An 18,479-nucleotide genomic window follows, 5' to 3' on the forward strand; every position below is an offset into this window, starting at 1 on the left:
ATATTACATTTAATAATATCTATTAGCATATATTGCTTTCAAAACAATATGTCTGACTTTTCTCTTTGGCCTCACTTTCTATTTTTAAGTAGCATTTAATTAATAGTCCATGCATTCTACTCAGAAAACAAATATGACATTTTTATTTGGTGATATATATTTTTTTGTTTGTTTAATATATGATTTATTAAATACAAATTTCTCAACTAAATTATAAATACTTAATATAAAAAATTACGAAAAAAAATGCATAAATCGGAAGATATACAAAAGAAAAGAATATGCCATAAAAATTATACTAAAAAAAGTAAAACTTATAAAAAATCAAAATAAACTATAAACACATACATAGACTTGTGCATATGTAATAATTATGCAAAATGTTATATATATTAGTGGATCAATAACATAATAGAGAAACTATTTTTCATTTTGCCAATATATACATATATAAGGGCACATTTTTAAAACTTACAGTTTTATAACATTATTCAAACATAAAAAATATGAAATAAATGTATAATGAAACAAACGTATGCAGATATAAAAAAAAATGTCAACTCCAATATACACCTTAATCTCTAACTTAGTAATGGTGTAAATATCAAGCCACATTGATTGAGGCAAATGATAATTCGGGATGATACATATAGTACTATATATTTGTAGTAATATATGGTGACTCATTATATAAACGAGGTATATATACATATGTACATGTATATATATTATTTAATCCTCTATAAATATTCCTGCACAAGGTATTCTTCAATATTCCAAATTTTGTGTTATATAATCCTGTAACTTTACAGGATATCCATCATGTTCGGCATATAACTCACCGTTAATAAAACTTATAAATACTTTTTTATCATTTATCATATATGTTTTATCACATATTTTATTTATTTTAAATAAAGAATTGTTTTCCTTGTTACAATTTAAAAGTTCACACAAAGTAGCGTAAATGGGATCATCTTCTATAGAATTTGACGTATCATTTAATTGGGAATTTATGTTTTCATTTTGTATTATTATACTTCGGTTATTATTTTTTTCACTTATTTTCTTTGATACATAAGAAGAACAAACCTCATCAGAATAACTATTGTTAATGTTAATATCACTTATATTGTTATTATTTTTAATGATATTATTATCATTATTAATTTCACTATATATTTCCATGATATGCTTATCAGCATTAGAATTACTACTGCTGTTTTTTTTTTTTCTATTTTGTTCATGTAAACTTTTTATTTCGTGATCCTTTCTATATATTGTACCTTTCAATTCGAGTATTTTTTCCTCTAAATTATTATTTTCTAACGTTGACTTTTGTAAAAGAAGATTTGTATTCACCAATTCTTCATTTCTGCGTATATGTTTATTTAGTAACATTGATAAATGATTCTCATTTTTTTTTAACATTTTAACTTCATTATTATTTTCATAAACTAATAATTTGGCTTCATAATCTATTAATCGGTCCTGCAATTTTTCTATTTCACACGCTTTTTTTAGCACTTCATCCTTCAAAGTATTTATCTAAAAAAAAAATTATATCAATACATGTGCAAATATATATATATACACATTTTTAATGAGCTCATCATATATAAGTGCTATGCATATAGTAGCAATAGCTGATGTTACGCATATTTTTTATGATAAAAACAAACATACAAGAGTACAAATACGTTTTATTTTGGAATATATATATATGCTTCGACACAAACATTTATTGAAATATATAACTCTGAAATTCTTTCAAAATATTTCTTACCTCATTCTTTATATTATCGTTAATACAAACAACTTCATTATAGTGAGAAACCAACTTTGACATATCTTCAGAATGTTTTTTAATAATTTGATCTTTTTCCTTATATAGTTCATTAATAATATCTGTAAAACGTTCCTTTTGTTTTTTTAAATTAATAGAACATTCTTTTTTGATTCCTTTCATTTTTTTTTTGATATTTAATATATCAATATTTTTTATTTCCATATCAAATTTCAATCGATTCATATCTTGGATTATTTTATTATTTTCATCATCTTTTGATAATATATTATTATGCAATTTTTTTAATTCGTTATCTTTATTTCGTAATTCTTCTTCTAGTTGTTTATAATTGATATGCATATTTTCGATTTCGATTTTTTGGTTATTCATCAATGATGCATTTAATCTTAATCTATTTATAAGATCTATATTATTTTCTTTATATTTAATAATATCTCTATTATTATTTAATTCAACACTTTCTATTATTCTTCTAAGTTCCATAATTTGATCATCTTTTTTATTTAACTGGTTATATAATTCTTTTATTACTTTCTTTTGTTTTTCGATATTTAGTTTTTTTTCTTTAATATCAATATTGTTTTCTAATAATTTTTTATTTGTAGCACTTAAATAATTTTCAGCACTATATATTTTATTATTGGCATTTATTTGCATTACACTTTGCATATTTTTACATTCTTTTAGATGCAAATAATTTTCTTCGATTTCTTTTTTTAGTTCAATTAGTTTTTCATCTTTTGTTATATTTTCTTCATTCAAGTAAAATATTTCTTTATTCTTCTTTTTCAATTCTTCATTTAATAATATAATTTCTTCATTTTGGGATACTAGTATTTTTTTCATTTTGTTTATAAAAATATTATTTTCGTTTTTTTCAGAATTTCCATCACTTTTAATCATATCATCTTCAATGCTTAGGGTATTATCTTCGCTCTTTCCATTTCGCATTTTCATGTCTACCTCTAAAAGGGAAAAAAACAAATTTATAAATGTGTATATATATATATAATCCATATATGTTGGAATGCGTATCCAATATACATTGAGGCATACAAAGATAAAACAACTCATGGAAAAAATAAAGTATTACATTATGAATAAAGCATAAAAATATATATATATATATATCATATTATAATATAGATATTTGAAATATACCTATCTGGTATAATTCTTGATCCTTTTTATTTATTTGAGCCTTTAGTATTTCTATTAGTTTTAATAAGTTTTTTATTTTTATTTGCATTTTTTCGCTATCTAAGTTATCGCCATTTATTTCATCACATAAATTTTTATCAGGGTTATTAAAATTATAAATGTTATTATTAACATTGTTTTCGTTGTTTGTATTATGCTCATTACTTTTATTATTTTCGTTACTTTTATTATTTTCGTTGTTTGTATTATTTTCATTACTTGTATTATGCTCATTACTTTTATTATGTTCGTTGTTTGTATTATTTTTCGATGTATCATTTATATGAATTTCATTATCCTTCTCCATATTTTTTTTTTCATCGATATTATCATCAAACTTAATAAAGGTACTATTTTTGATATTATATTCTTGAGTATTTTCAAAAAAATAATTATCGTCCATTTCATTTTCTTCTCTTTTCATATTATTGGTCTCTTCGTTGTAATTAAAATCAGATGCATTACCATTTTCTTCTTTATTTATTTCTTCATATTTACTACTAGCATTTATGCTATCATTTATGCTGACATTTATTTTGCCATTTAATTCAGAAATATCCTTTTCTAAATTTGCGATTTCATCTAACTCGCATTCTTTCGATTTATTATCTCCAATAGATTTATCTTCAGTATCCATTTTTCCCTTCTTATAAAATACAAACTTTATTATTATTCAATTTATTTCTATATCCACACATGTATATAATATATATGCATGTATATAATATCCATGCATGTATATGTTTGGGTATTTACTTAACAAAAAATATAATTTGTATTTTTACTGATATATATGTACTTATAACTTTCTTATTGTTAGTTCTATATATTCGAAACATAAAAAATATAAATTTTCAAAAAAAAAAATTAATATAAAATAATATATGTCTGGTGCACGGTATCTCAGTTTATTCTAAAAGTTGTATTTTTAACTTCATCAAATATGCGATAAAATTCATTTGCTTCAATTAATCAATTATATTTATTACAATGTTCGTAAATATATATATGTATGCGTGTCTTTTCCTAAGCGTTTTACTTTTATTGAACCTTTAAAATTAAGAAAATAAAATAACTCTCTTTTTTTTGTTATTGTTTTAGTTTATTAATTCGCGATATAACAACCTTGTTTTTTTCCCAATTATTATTTATACGTATATATGCACACTTTTCTTTCTTTTTGAATTAAAATATATGAAATTAAGTTATCATTTAATATAATAATAAATATATTATTATATTAAAAGCAGTTATGTATATGTATATCCATATGTATATATAAGCATGTAGGTAAGTTATAATACATGATGCAGTGATTCATTACTTAATAATATATAATATCGCGTATATGTAAATATATATTAGAGACATATAAATTAAAAATAAAAATAAATATAAATATAAACATAAACATAAATATAAATATCAAATACTATATAATAACTTCACAAAAAATTCAAACTCTAATAATATAAATGCATTTTAATTAGTAAATTCTATTAATTAATGAATAATGAACGAGGAAAAATATATCATGTTAATATTTTCTCGTAATATTAAACTATTATTTATATGCATAAGTCAAAAATACTAATAAGAATGTCCATAATGAAATTTATCTATACATTATATTATTATAAATAACATAATACATGTGAATATGTTAGATTAGAACTCCTATATTCCATATAAAAATTAATCAAATAGAAAAACAAGTAATTTTTTTTTCACTATAAAAATGTTAAATTAATCATATATTACTATTCAAATAATTAAAAATATTAAAAATATAAAATAAAATATACCATGATAATAACCAATTAAAATAACACTTTGCCAATTTAAAAAAAAATATAAATTTTACTAACTGTTGAAGTATGCATTTTTTTCCAATCAAAATTTTAATGCAATTATATTTTTTCCAATATTTTCATTTTTCAATATTTTCATTTTTCAATATTTTCATTTTTCAATATTTTCATATTTCAATACTTCCAATATCATGTTCAATCATTAACATAATTTAGTCTATTATCTGTAATCTTTTTAAGTTTTTTCCAATTGTTTTAGTAAAAAAAATATGTTATGTTCTATTTTTTTCCCATTTTTTCATACTTTTACCTTAACAACCACATTATTAATTTCATATTTATTTTTACAAGTGCACAATTTTTTTTTTATAATCCAATAATATTTTATGACGAAAAACAAAATAGAAAGAGATAAAATAAAAGTCCTTTTATTGTATTCCGGTCTAATTATAAATGCCTGATATGTTATAATATTAAAATTTCCCATAAATAAAGTATGAACATTTTACCATAAAAAATAATGATAATATAACATGTAAATGAGTTAAAATTGAATAAATGGTATCTCAAAATTGTCTCCTTTTCGTTCCTTTTAACAGTTTTTTTTATCATTATATATGTATACAAGTGCACATGGTTACATAAAGCCACTTTTGACATATTAAAAATAGATAATCGAATAAGCCGAAAAATTATATTTTTATAATTAATAACTGTAAATGTTATATGCATGTGCAAAATTTTATAGTTGTTTCGTTACAAAATGTTAACGAACTTTGAAAATAATGGATATGAAGAAAAAAAAAAAAAAAAACATTTAATGTAGATATATTAAAAAAAACAAATAATAAATAAAATATAATAATTATGATAATAAATTAAAATTATTTGATTTTTTATTTCATATGATATAGGTAAAATATATATATCATCAAATACACAAATGATATAGTATCTCCAAAGTGCAAACTATGTTACATATTTGCATGATGTCGATTTTTTAAAAGTCGCATCGAAATAAAAAATGTAGTACTAAAAAAGATTACAGTATAAGGATTAAAAAAGAATTTATTTTTACTAAAGTATATATTTTTATAAATTTTATTAAATGTGTTTATAAACATACTTATAATATTACATTTATTAACACATAGAACATTTTTCACATTTATTGTAGATATAGTTGATTCATTTTTATATTCCATATAATCATTTATTCCTAATTGTATTATGTTTTCGTTAATATATTCATTTAAGTTTTGAATTTCACTTCGTTTATATTTTGATATATCAGGTATCTCTTTATGCATTAAATAAAGGCAATGTTTTAAGTCATAATTATAAATAATTATATTTTCTTTAATTTTGTTTATATTTAATAAATAATTTTTATACATATCTTTCGTATTTAATATTTTGGTCATATAAGTTTCTTCTTTAGTATATCCCAACTTTTTATAATACTCTCTTGTACCAACTCCTGCAATAATAGCCATTTTTTTATATTTATATGAATAAGCAATAATTTCAGCAACTAAAACTAAACATTTTCCTAATCCTTTATGTTGTATAAAATTTAATTCATCTTTAAAATCGTCATGTTTTAATAAAGATCCATATACATGTAACTCTCTAATTAATGCTGCGTTTTCTAAACATTTAAATGGTCTATCCTTACAATAATTATTTTCTTTTCTTAATCGAAGTCTCAAAAATCCTAACAAAGAGTGAGCATTATCATATTCTTCCTCATTATTTTTTTCTTCTTTTTCATATTTATTTGGGTAATTATTTTGAAGTACATTTTTTGGGGTATTTTTTGGAATATTTTTTAAAAAATTTATATTATTTTCAGTATTATTTATTTTTTCTTCATTCGGTTTATTGTATAAATTTCCAATGAAATCATCTGTTTCACAATTATCATCGTTATCTATATTTTCAATATTTTCAATATTTTCTTTTTGAGGCAAACATTCTGTTAAGTTATTTCTTTTTTGTTTTTCCAGTTCATTTTTTTTTTTTTTTTGTTCTTTTTGTTGTTTTTTTTTTTCCTTTTTACTTTTTCCATGTTGTTTTATCAGTTTCTTACCTTGAAATGTTATAAAAAATTCATCTCCTCCTAAAGTTGGATATTTATATATTTTTAAAAAAATTGAATCATTTTTTTTTTCAAGTTCTTGGTTTTTTATTTCTTTACATCTAATACATTGGCAATAAATATTTCTTATATTCATTTCAGTTGCTATTAATTGCCTCATATTTGTAATATTATTCCCAGCAATAATAGATGGATTTGGAATATCTCTAATAACCCTATTTAGTCGTATCCATGGATGTATTGATTTTTTAACTAAAAGTATTACACTAATTAATAAATTTTTATCAGTTTCAAAATATGGTTTAAATTCATTATTGTTATACCATTTTTCTATTTTAGTAAATGGAGTAATTTCACATGGATATATTTTCCATTGATCAGCTTGTAAATCTGTTGACATTAATACATATTTAAACATTTCAATATCTTTTTGCACATTTGAATATGGTAAATCTGGCATTAAATGTATATCTACTTTAAATCCATTTTCTTTTAATAAATATATTGCCCTTATACAATCATTTAATGTACATTGTCGATTAACTTTTTTTAAAATATAATCATCAACATGTTGTATACCCAATTGAACTCTAGTACATCCATAATATCTTAATCTGAGTAATTCATCTTTATTAATTTGATCTGGTCGTGTTTCTAATGTTAAGCCAATGATTCTACAATTGCTTTTTTCATTTATTTCTTGCTCTTCTTTTAAACTTAATTTTTTTCTCCTATTTTTTAATATTGGATATATATTAGCAGCATAATATATATCCCGAATAAATTCATGCTGATATTCTACATCATAACAACTCCATGTACCACCTAATACTAACACTTCTATTTTATCAGCAACATGCCCATTATTTACTAGTGTTGTAGTTCTGTTAAAAAATTGGCATATCACATCAAAATTATTTTGATTCGCTCTTAATATAGCTGGTTCAGTTGATAGATAAGATCGAGGTTGATTAGGTTCATTTGGGCAATAATGACAATCATATTTGCAACTAAATTTATGGGGGTGAGTAATTATAGTAACAACTAAAACACCACTATTGGATCGTACTCCTTTTCTTTTATTTATTTGTAAAAAATTTACACTTTCTTTATCTAAATCTTTATAATTTGTCATTTCTTTTGCAATTATCATTTTGTTAACATTTTCAAAAGTGAACTTTACATCCTTTCCCTTTTTGTTTATAACAAATTCGTTATCATCATCCTCGCTAGTATTTTCTTTATTATTTTCAACTATTTTTACTTTTTTTTCTTTTTTTTTCATTGCTTCATTATTCATATTATCTTCCACCGTTGCATCATCAACATCTACGTTGTTTTGGTTTGAAACATCCGATGTATTGGATCCTTTTTCAGCGCAATTGGGATTATTATCATCTACATTCCCATTCCCACTATTTTTGTTATAATTAATTATATCGGTGTATCCGTTATTTTCTCCGTTATTTTCTCCGTTATTTTCTCCGTTATTTTTCAACGATTTCAAATAATAATGTTGCAAAGCAACACCAATTTGATGCTTCGAAGGACTGACTTTATATTTTTTACGTAGTTGAATACATAACTCATTATATTCTGTTTCATTTTTTATATTGGATCTATTTGACCACAATTCTTCTGCAAATTTTTTAAAGGATTCATTTTTCAAAATGCCATCATAATAATTTTCATTATATTTATAAAAAAACTCATTCATTGTAGAAGAATAACATTCATAATGTCTCAGTTCATTTTTATTTTTTAATTTTTTCTTAAATTTTTCAAAATTCTGTGGTTCATAACAATATACTTTAGGGTATATTTTATTTTCTTCATATTCCAATGGATAGTTTAGTTTTAAAACATCATTTATATAAAAAAAATTCTCATTATCCACTTTTTCTCCTTTTTTTTCATCTTTTATATTTTCACCATCACTTGATTCGTTAAGTATATCATCAATGTATGAGCTGTTTTTATTTAAATCTTCTTCATCATGATTTTCGTTAATCTCATTTTTTAAATTATTAATATCATAGTCATTATATAATTTATTATTTTTCATTTTGTTATTATCTCCTATCAATTTATCATCCCTAACATCCATTTTTACTTTCAACAAATATATCAAATATGTATATTATATATATATATACCTTCCTAGGTTATATAATAATAATAATATTTATGGGTTTCACTCCATTACTATGCTTTAAACAAATTTAAGATATTATATTATACCTATGGAAGAAACTGTTATAAAATATTTAACTTTTGAATGCATAAAAAATATAATAGTTCTCAAAATAACATATATTAAATATATTTTTGTATGTTATATTAACCAGTTACAACATCATATATGGCGAAAATGAACTATAAAATATTGTACTATATATCATGGGTGAATAAACATGCAAATAATTATGCAAGTAAATTAGTAATTATCAAATAAATTAATAATTATGCAAATAAATATATATATATATAATTGTATTACATATATTAATTGTTTTTCTTTCCTTTTTTCTATATATATATTTAAAAAAATATTCTATTTCTAAATGTTTTATATGTATAAATAAATAAATATATATAATATACATATATATATACATATACATATGTAGTATAATATTTTTTTCTCGATCACTGCAAATTAACTTACAAACCTTCAAAACAGATTGTATGAAACACTTACGTGTATACTTTATCATTTATCGAATTGTTATTTTATATATTAAATATTATATATATTATATACCTTTTTGATTGTTCCATTATTACAATATATTATGTATGGTTTATATTTGTTATTTTTCCCTACATTTTTGGAATTGGTAAAAAATAAAATATGGCTATATAAATTGTTCGAAAATTAACAAAATAAAAGTAAATAAATATGTATAATCTATATATATCATATTTTTATCCATGATTTTTTGTAGTAATAATAATATACCTAATTAATGAAGTTTATGAAATACTAAAAATTTATTTTTTTAAGTTATAAACCTTTTTCCTATGTTGTGATTTTTGTTTTTGTGTTTTTTTTGTTTGTTTTGCTACTAATAAAATAGTAATAAATTGTATTATATTCCTTTTGAAACATACCTTTCCTTATGTCAGTTGTAAATAGACTGATATGGAAACATCAAACATACAAACTTATTCCTAATAAAGCATTTAAACGATTTTGTACAGATAAATGTGTAGATATAAAAAATGAAATAATAACACATAGTTACAAAAAAACGGAATATGAACAAAATATTAATAAATATAAACAATGTAAAGATTATATTGATTTAAAACAAAAAATTTATTATGATTATTTGTCAAAAGAAGCACCCATACTTAATATTGGTAGGGAAAAACAAATGAATGAATATATCATAAATAATGAGAATCACTATAAAAATTATGAAAATAGTAAAAACGATAAAAAAAATGTACAAGAAAATTCTGTGAATAATTTATATGAAAATATTCGTATGGGATATATAGGAGAATACAAAAAATGGAGTAAAATTATTAAGAAAAAGAAAAAGGAGTTAGAGAAAAACATTGATAAAGAGCTTTTAAATTTGAATGAGCCAAAGCAAGGCATAGAAGAAAATACCAGTACCAAATATTGTAATAGCAACAATAATAGCAATAATAATAGTAGTAATAGCAACAATAGCAATAATAATAGTAGTAATAGCAACAATAGCAATAATAATAGTAGTAGCAATAGCAAAAATGCGAATACGAACGAAATAAATGCGGTACAAAATGAAAAAAGGGAATATAAACACATGGGATATATACAAAACAATGTTGACGAATTTATAAAATGTGAAAATGAAGTAAATAATAAGATAGAAGTGGGGAAAAATGATATTCTGAAAAAAAATTCAATACCAAGCAGTTTGAGTGAGATATATATAGATAACAGTAAATATTTCAATAATGAAAATTATAAAATTCCAAATATAATTAAATTAAATCAATACTGTTCTTATAAAGGTTTATGTAGTTCGAGATTTGCTTATAATAACTTAAAAAAAGGCATTTTAAAAATTAATGACAATATTGTTTACGAAAATGTAGATGTTTCAATAAATAAAGATCGTGTGGAGTTAACAAAAGTTGGTAAGATTTTATTAAAAGATAGAATAACAATTATTGTAAATAAACCTAAACATTATTTATCAATTTCACCAGATAATAAATTGAATAATAAAAAACTTCTTGTAAGAAATTTAATAAGGAATGAAAATAAATATATTGAAGAAGAACACAAATGTATGAGTTATTTTATTTATAAAAATATAAATATAGAAAAAGTAAATAATTTATATGTATGTGGTCGATTAGATGCTAATTCAAGCGGATTACTAATTTATACACAAGATTCTATAGCTAGTAGCTATTTGTTAAATAAATATAAATACCAAGTTGAAAAGGAATATATTATTACAACATTTAATGAAATAAATGAATGTCATTTAAAAATGTTAAAAGATAATTTATTTGTTGATGGTAAATTAATATATAAATGTCATATACAATATGTAGATAGTTTTACTCTTATATTTAAACTATATCAAGGTTTTCATAAAATAATTAGAAAAATATGTTTATTGTCAAATATTAAAATACGATCATTACACAGGATACGTATAGGGAAAATACACCTCAACAATTTACCTCTTGGAAAATGGAGATTTCTTATGCCTAATGAATCTTTTTTTTAAAACACCCAAATAAATAACAAAAAAAAATAATTCTTTTTATTATACATTTTCGTTTTATTTACATCTCTTTAATTTTTTTTGAAATTTTAACATTTAATATACTACTAGTGTAATTAAATGTTGTTTTTTTTTTGGGAGGAAGCATAGAACTTTATATGGTTTTGCATTTTTATCCCTTAGTGTTATTTTTTAATATTTTTTGTGTGTGCTTTATTATTAATCTAACTATATGAAAAATTCGATCGTTATTTCTTCGCCATTATACATATATAGAAATATATATTTAATAGATGGTCGAATATAATAATGATATTTTAATAAATATGTATAACTAAAAAAAATATATATATATAATATGAATGCTTTATAATAATAATTTTGAAAATGGCATAAATATATATTTTTTTTTTGAAAAGTATAGAATAACAATAAGAATTAACAATGTTTAATACATATATTCGAAATTTCTCAAAAAAAGCTGGATGGTCATGGATAAAAAATAGAAGAGGAAGGAAAAAAATTCTTTCATTTACTTATCCACCAAGAGAAAGGAGTAATATTATAAAATTGACTGATGATAGTGATAAATTAGTATTTGTATGTAATGGGACGTTAAGAAATAATTTTATATCAACTGTGAAAAATATGAAAAAAACAAAATGTGTTATCAAAAATAATTCTATTATTACCCCTTGTGTAGTCATATCAAAAGCTAAGTGTCATACATTGTTAGAGAGTTTTACTTATGATGAAATTTTACATTTAGAGCAATTATCCCCTAAAATTTTAAAGGCATTTGAAAATGCTGAAGCAATATTAGAGAATGACAAAGAAAGTACCGTATTGAAAAAACATGAAGCTCTCAAATTTAAGTTGATTGAATGAAAAAACATATAATAAAAAGGTTCCTTTTAATATGATTATAAGTTATCAAAAAAAAATTATATAATTTACGATTGCAATGTTTCAACACATGTTTATATTTACTTACGAGAGTTGGTTTATCTTTGGATTTTGTTGATTTCGACATATTTTATGAGATTGGTTTGGGTATTTTTTCGAGAGATGGCAATTGATTGATTATAGATTGAGCATAAGTAGTTTGCTTTTCTCGAATGTAAAAATTTTCTTTATTTTCATTTGGATCAGTTAACTTGTATTTAATTGAATTATCATTTACTTTCTTTTTAAAAGTTTGTTTTTTGTTTTTAAAAAATGAAATCGATGAATCATCTGAAGAACATGATGAAGTATCTGATGATTCTAAATAGACTTCAGTAGCATCACTATTATATATTTGTTCATCTTTGATATATTCGTTTTCAAAGATTGTATTTTTTTTATAATATTTTTTTTTCATTTTAATGCTTAACTCACCAGTATATTTTTTTCGATATATTTTACTACAATCAGTTAAAATTGGATCGTTTAATTTTATTTGAAATAACTTTTTTTTTATTAAACACCTTACATAATTTACATTTATATCAACTTCAATTAAGGAATTACACAAATATTTTGGCAAGTATACTTTCAAAAATGTATATTTATTACTTGAATATTCATCAAACATGAATTTATAATGACCTGAAAAATAAAGTCAAAGAATAGAAGCAACACTTTTTATTTTTTCAATTGATTTGTGTTCACTTCATAAACTTTTGGACATTTCTAGTAACAACTTTATCAATATGTATACAAAAAAAAAATATATATATATATATATATATATAGATACAATAGTAATATTACTTATATTCGTTTAAACATGTGTTATAATTTTTATTGGAATATAATATTCGAACGAACCTTCATTACATTGGCGAATATGTCCATCATCAGTATATACTGACAAAATTTCCTTTTCCTTTTTGTTTGTTTCCTGGTTTTTTGCCTCATTTTTTATCTCTTCTTCCTCTATTTCTTCATATATTTTTTTTCTATTATTAATTGAATCATACTGTTCACTTTTATTTGGGTCATTTTTATTTTTTTCTTCTTCTAAAGATTTTAATATTATTGCAATTGTTTGTTTCGATTTTATTTTGTCAGATACTAAAATATCACAACCATCTAACACTTCAAGATGCTCTAAATGAAATATAATAAAATGTTTGAAATGTTTCCAACTAGAGCATGGGTTTCCCATCAAATATAATTCCTTAAGATTTTCATTTTTTTTTAGATTATTTATGGATTTTTCAATAGTATTAATGTCAATAAAATTTAAGGTTAAATCGATCTGAGAAATGAAAATGGAACAAAGAAAAAAAAAAAAGGGAGAAATAAAAAACAGGACCATTGAAATTATATGATAAACAACTATGTTCGATTGTTATAAGTGTGTAGAAGAATTATTTTTCTTTTATTATTATACCTTTTTTAATGATTCACATTTTTCCAAATTTTCAATAACTGTGATATTGTTTAAAGCCAAATTTAAATATTCTAGTTTTTTCAACTGATTTAAGTTTTCAATTTTTTCGATTAAATTATTTTGCAACAATAATATCTTTAAGTTTCTACAATGAATATTAATGAATTCTATTTTTTTAATCTGTAACTGATGTAAAGATATTTCTTCTAGATCCTCCATAAGACCTTCATTATGTTCACTTTTTTTTTTAATTAAATCATGATCAATTTTCATGTTGAATTTTTTATTAGAGATTCATATGTCTGTATTTATTTTTTTTTTGTGTAATGGATATGAATACACAGCTTATATATTTGTAGTTTTGTATACTTAATTTAATGATGCATAAAAAAACTTATACCTTTCTATATCCAGAAATAAAGTTATTTAAAACTGTCTTCCAATCAGATTTGTATTAACATCCCAGTGTATAGATTCTTTAGCTATATATATTTATATACATATGCATGGATCTATGGCTTTTTACACGAAACTTCAATTATATTTTCCACTTTTATGTGAATTTTATTAATTTTCGTAAAAATTCTATTATATAAGAATTATTTAACATTTTAATATTTTAGATTTATCATTTAGTAAATTTTTATTTTATTTTCTCTATTATCTTCATATAATATGGACACGATTTGCGGCGTACACAAAAATTGCACCGTAATCGCTTTTCCACAATAACTGTTTTAATTTTGGGGGCATTTATTTTAACTTTAATTTACAATACATTTTTCTTTTTTTTTGTTTTAATTAACTTTCTTATCTTTTAAATATAATAATTTATTTTTCGAAAATTTTTTAAAAATTATACATGTTTTCTCCATTTCTCATTTTGAATTTATATAACTATAATCAACTTGGTACCTTTGATGTAAAAATAATAAAAGAGATAAAAATAAAAAGGAATATTCATGTTTATCTCTTTTATTATCCTATGATGAAATTTTAAATATAAAAAATAATGTATATATCTTCACAAGATAACACAAAAACAGAAGAATAATTTAAATAGGTCAAAAATCGTAAGAAATGATTGTTATAGCATATTCAACACGTGTAACTAAAATGTATAAAAATAGTAACAACATCGATCATATTTAGAAGTGTGAAACTGTTAATAGAGCCTATCGAATAATTTTTTTCTCTCGTTTTTTCCCTCTTTTTTTCTCTCTTGTTTTCTCTCTTTTTTTCCTGGAACATTTTTATAATTATAGGTATATCATTTAAATGATAAAACGAATAATTAAGTTAAACTTAGTAAAAAACATATTCCCAAAACGGCGATTACAAACATTTATTAACAAAGATGAAAAGTATAGCGTGGATAAAAATGAAGAGTTAAGTTTCCTAAGTAATGAAATAAAGCACAATTTGCATAAATTAAAATGCATAGAACAAAAAAAGGTTAAAAGTGATCGTATAATATATAAAAAAATATTGAAAGACCTTTTAAAAGAGAAAGAAAAGTTTGTTGCAGATGAAGTGGTATCTTTTTTATATATATTAACATATAATGATTTATACTATTTAGATATATCTTCGAACTTTTTCTCATACTTTTATAAGAACTATATTTTTTCCAAAAATTATTTTATTAATATAAATGTAAATAGTATTATCCATGTTATTTATTCTTATTATTTATTTGAAAATTATAATTTTTTAGTAATAAAAAATAGTCCTTTCTTTGATATTAAAGATCAAAATAACAATGGTGATAAACAAAATACTCATTTGGAGAAAGGAAGCTTTGAGTTTTCCCACTTATCTACTTATAACACATTGAATCAAAAGAATAACACATTTAAACTCAATGAAAATTATACATATGATGACAATAATACCTTATTTAAGGAAGAAAATATTTATATAAATGGTGTGAATAAAAATGAAGAAAAAAAAGGAATTAAACAAATTAACAGTTATAATGAATACTATAATAACCAATTTTATGGGATATTTCATATATACAACTATTTTTCCAAATTTATTTCTTCTAACATAGATTATATAAATAAAAATCATCTGATAAAAATTTTATTAGTTTTATCACAGTTTATTCATAATTTGACTATTAACGAAATTACACATAATTATTACAAAAACGAATCTGGAAAATTAAAACACAATAAACATCAACTTTTAAATATTGGAGAAAACTTATTCATATTAATAGAAGCATTTATTGAAAAAATCGATATTAAAAAAAATATTAAAAAATCACATGCACCCGAGACTATAAACGAAAAAGAAGTTAAAAAAAAAGAAGAGCGATATGTTAATTTAATCGATAATTCTTTTAAAAACTTTATTTACATAGATAATGATTTAAATGATCATAAATTGATGTGCTTGTTTTTGTATATTTTGTCAAATATATTTCATCCTATCTCCCCACATTTTTTTATTTCCCCAAATGGGGATATTCCCACAGAAAAATTAAATCCAGACGATATCGTTAACAATTACAAAAATGAAATAAAGTTATATGGTGTAAACACATTTGGAAAAGAAAAGTTACCTTCCTTACCACATGGTGATGAAACAATTAATGAAGATATGGAAGTAAATAATAATATAAAATTTAGTGTTATAGATATGTTTAAGAGCCATTATAATAAAATTGAAATACATAACATTTTTTACAAAAATATTGACAATGAAAAATCTGATATTCACAATTTTACTGTTTACAGAAATAATTTGTTAAAAAGTGTTAAAAAATATGTATTTATAGATACTATATACAACTTAGATGTACATTATAAGATAATATTTTTTAAAGCAATATATTCTCTGAATTTTTTTAATTTTCCTTATTTAAAATATATTTATTTCATACATTTGTATTACAAAAGCAATAATACCGATAATTTTGATTATTATGATCATTTATATTTTCAAGACTCTCAAAATCTTAAAATTGAGTTTGATTTAGAGAGTAATAAAACTGACGTGAATAAAATAGATAAAATGAAGCAACCAATTGAACAACAAAACACAGAACAATCAAAAAATATAATAAATGAACAAAATAATGCAAGCAAAATAATGCATATAAAATGGATAAAAAATAAAATACTTGAACTTTCAAAAAGAGGGGATATTTTTAATAATGTTTATATAAATTTACTTAATGACATTGAGAATAGCATACAAAATAATTCAGCAGAGCAAAATATAAATAATTTACTACAAATGCATTTGTTAAGATATGTTGATAATCATTTTACTATCATGCTATTGTCAAAACTGTGTAATAGTGTTGATAAATTGGCAAATGACCACAAAAAGAAAATTAATGTTGTTATAAACTCTATGTTAATGTTTTTTCCTCCACACATGCAACATTGTAGCTTACCACTTTTAAAAAGCAAATCACCATATACTATTAACATTTATAATCACATATATTATAATAACAATGCATATATGAAACACCTGAGCAAGCTATATGATTTTCTTATACTTTTATATAATAAAAATATTTTTAAGAAAAAAAGAAAAGAATTGTTATCTTGGGCAAACTATAAATACCTTTGACATGTATTTAAATAAAAACACGTATAAAAACACATATACAAACACCCCTAAGGAGAGTACTGAAATAATTAAGCTTTTTGTTATATATGCTTAAGGCATATACTTATTTGTTACCTGACTATAATTTTTTTTGTATCATTTTAGTATTTATAATATACTGATATGTTATTTGCTTAATATAAACTATATGCATGTGCAGCATGTTTAAGTATACTTTTTTTTTTAAATTTATTTTTACCATATTCAGCATATTTTCATAATTTTTAATAAATGTGTAAAATATATGTATGTATATATATACATACATGCATACCATAATTGAATGCCTTATTTATGATGTTGGGAAAGAAATTCAATATTTATTTAGGAATCATATTTTACGGATTTATTTATTCGTATAATATTATATTCTATACCTTTTATTTAAAATAAATAAATAAAATAATGCGTTTTACATATGAATGTAACAATTTAGTTTACATTAAAATTCCTATATAGTGTAATTTAAGCAATGTCAAATAAGGCACACACTTTTTTGTATATATTACATCTTTTTTCCTGACTGTTCATAATTTAACATTATATTTCATAATTTTGCATTAACATATCATAATTTTATATTAATATTTCACATTTTACATGACATTTCATAATTTTACATTGTCATTTTATATACTCACGTTAACTTTCAGTGTTTTACCTTGCTTGAATGTTTTAATATTTTTTAATTTTTTTTGCACAAGTGTGCAAGAAGTTAGACATAAAAAATAAATTAAAAATTAAATAAAATATATACTAAATTTATAAATTAATTTACTCTCATTTTCTCATTTTATACATTTTT

The 18,479-nt window shown here is 21.5% G+C and overlaps 6 protein-coding genes across 6 annotated transcripts; 3 read left to right on the plus strand and 3 right to left on the minus strand.

Annotated features, from left to right (window-relative positions):
• Positions 1 to 768: 768 nt before the first annotated feature.
• On the minus strand, positions 769 to 3,647 carry PY17X_1444900 (conserved Plasmodium protein, unknown function; the record flags this gene model as incomplete). The annotated part of the gene is made up of 3 exons (XM_022957619.1): positions 769 to 1,548; positions 1,787 to 2,775; positions 2,972 to 3,647. 3 exons carry the CDS (start codon positions 3,645 to 3,647, stop codon positions 769 to 771), a joined length of 2,445 nt encoding a protein of 814 aa, XP_022812979.1.
• Positions 3,648 to 5,795: 2,148 nt separating this feature from the next.
• PY17X_1445000 (elongator complex protein 3, putative) lies at positions 5,796 to 9,029 on the minus strand (the record flags this gene model as incomplete). Its single annotated transcript, XM_719146.2, has 1 exon — positions 5,796 to 9,029. One exon carries the CDS (start codon positions 9,027 to 9,029, stop codon positions 5,796 to 5,798), a length of 3,234 nt encoding a protein of 1,077 aa, XP_724239.2.
• A 1,015-nt stretch (positions 9,030 to 10,044) lies between these two features.
• PY17X_1445100 (uncharacterized protein) lies at positions 10,045 to 11,664 on the plus strand (the record flags this gene model as incomplete). Its single annotated transcript, XM_719147.1, has 1 exon — positions 10,045 to 11,664. The coding sequence occupies one exon, from the start codon at positions 10,045 to 10,047 to the stop codon at positions 11,662 to 11,664; it is 1,620 nt and encodes a 539-aa protein (XP_724240.1).
• A 441-nt stretch (positions 11,665 to 12,105) lies between these two features.
• On the plus strand, positions 12,106 to 12,549 carry PY17X_1445200 (conserved protein, unknown function; the record flags this gene model as incomplete). The annotated part of the gene is made up of 1 exon (XM_719148.1): positions 12,106 to 12,549. One exon carries the CDS (start codon positions 12,106 to 12,108, stop codon positions 12,547 to 12,549), a length of 444 nt encoding a protein of 147 aa, XP_724241.1.
• Positions 12,550 to 12,697: 148 nt separating this feature from the next.
• PY17X_1445300 (leucine-rich repeat protein) lies at positions 12,698 to 14,314 on the minus strand (the record flags this gene model as incomplete). The annotated part of the gene is made up of 3 exons (XM_022957620.1): positions 12,698 to 13,251; positions 13,474 to 13,906; positions 14,042 to 14,314. 3 exons carry the CDS (start codon positions 14,312 to 14,314, stop codon positions 12,698 to 12,700), a joined length of 1,260 nt encoding a protein of 419 aa, XP_022812980.1.
• A 1,005-nt stretch (positions 14,315 to 15,319) lies between these two features.
• Positions 15,320 to 17,635, plus strand: PY17X_1445400 (conserved Plasmodium protein, unknown function; the record flags this gene model as incomplete). The annotated part of the gene is made up of 1 exon (XM_719151.2): positions 15,320 to 17,635. One exon carries the CDS (start codon positions 15,320 to 15,322, stop codon positions 17,633 to 17,635), a length of 2,316 nt encoding a protein of 771 aa, XP_724244.2.
• Between the last annotated feature and the right edge of the window lie 844 nt (positions 17,636 to 18,479).

The sequence above is a fragment of the Plasmodium yoelii genome (genome assembly GCF_900002385.2).
Source record: "Plasmodium yoelii strain 17X genome assembly, chromosome: 14".
Classification (NCBI taxonomy): domain Eukaryota; phylum Apicomplexa; class Aconoidasida; order Haemosporida; family Plasmodiidae; genus Plasmodium; species Plasmodium yoelii.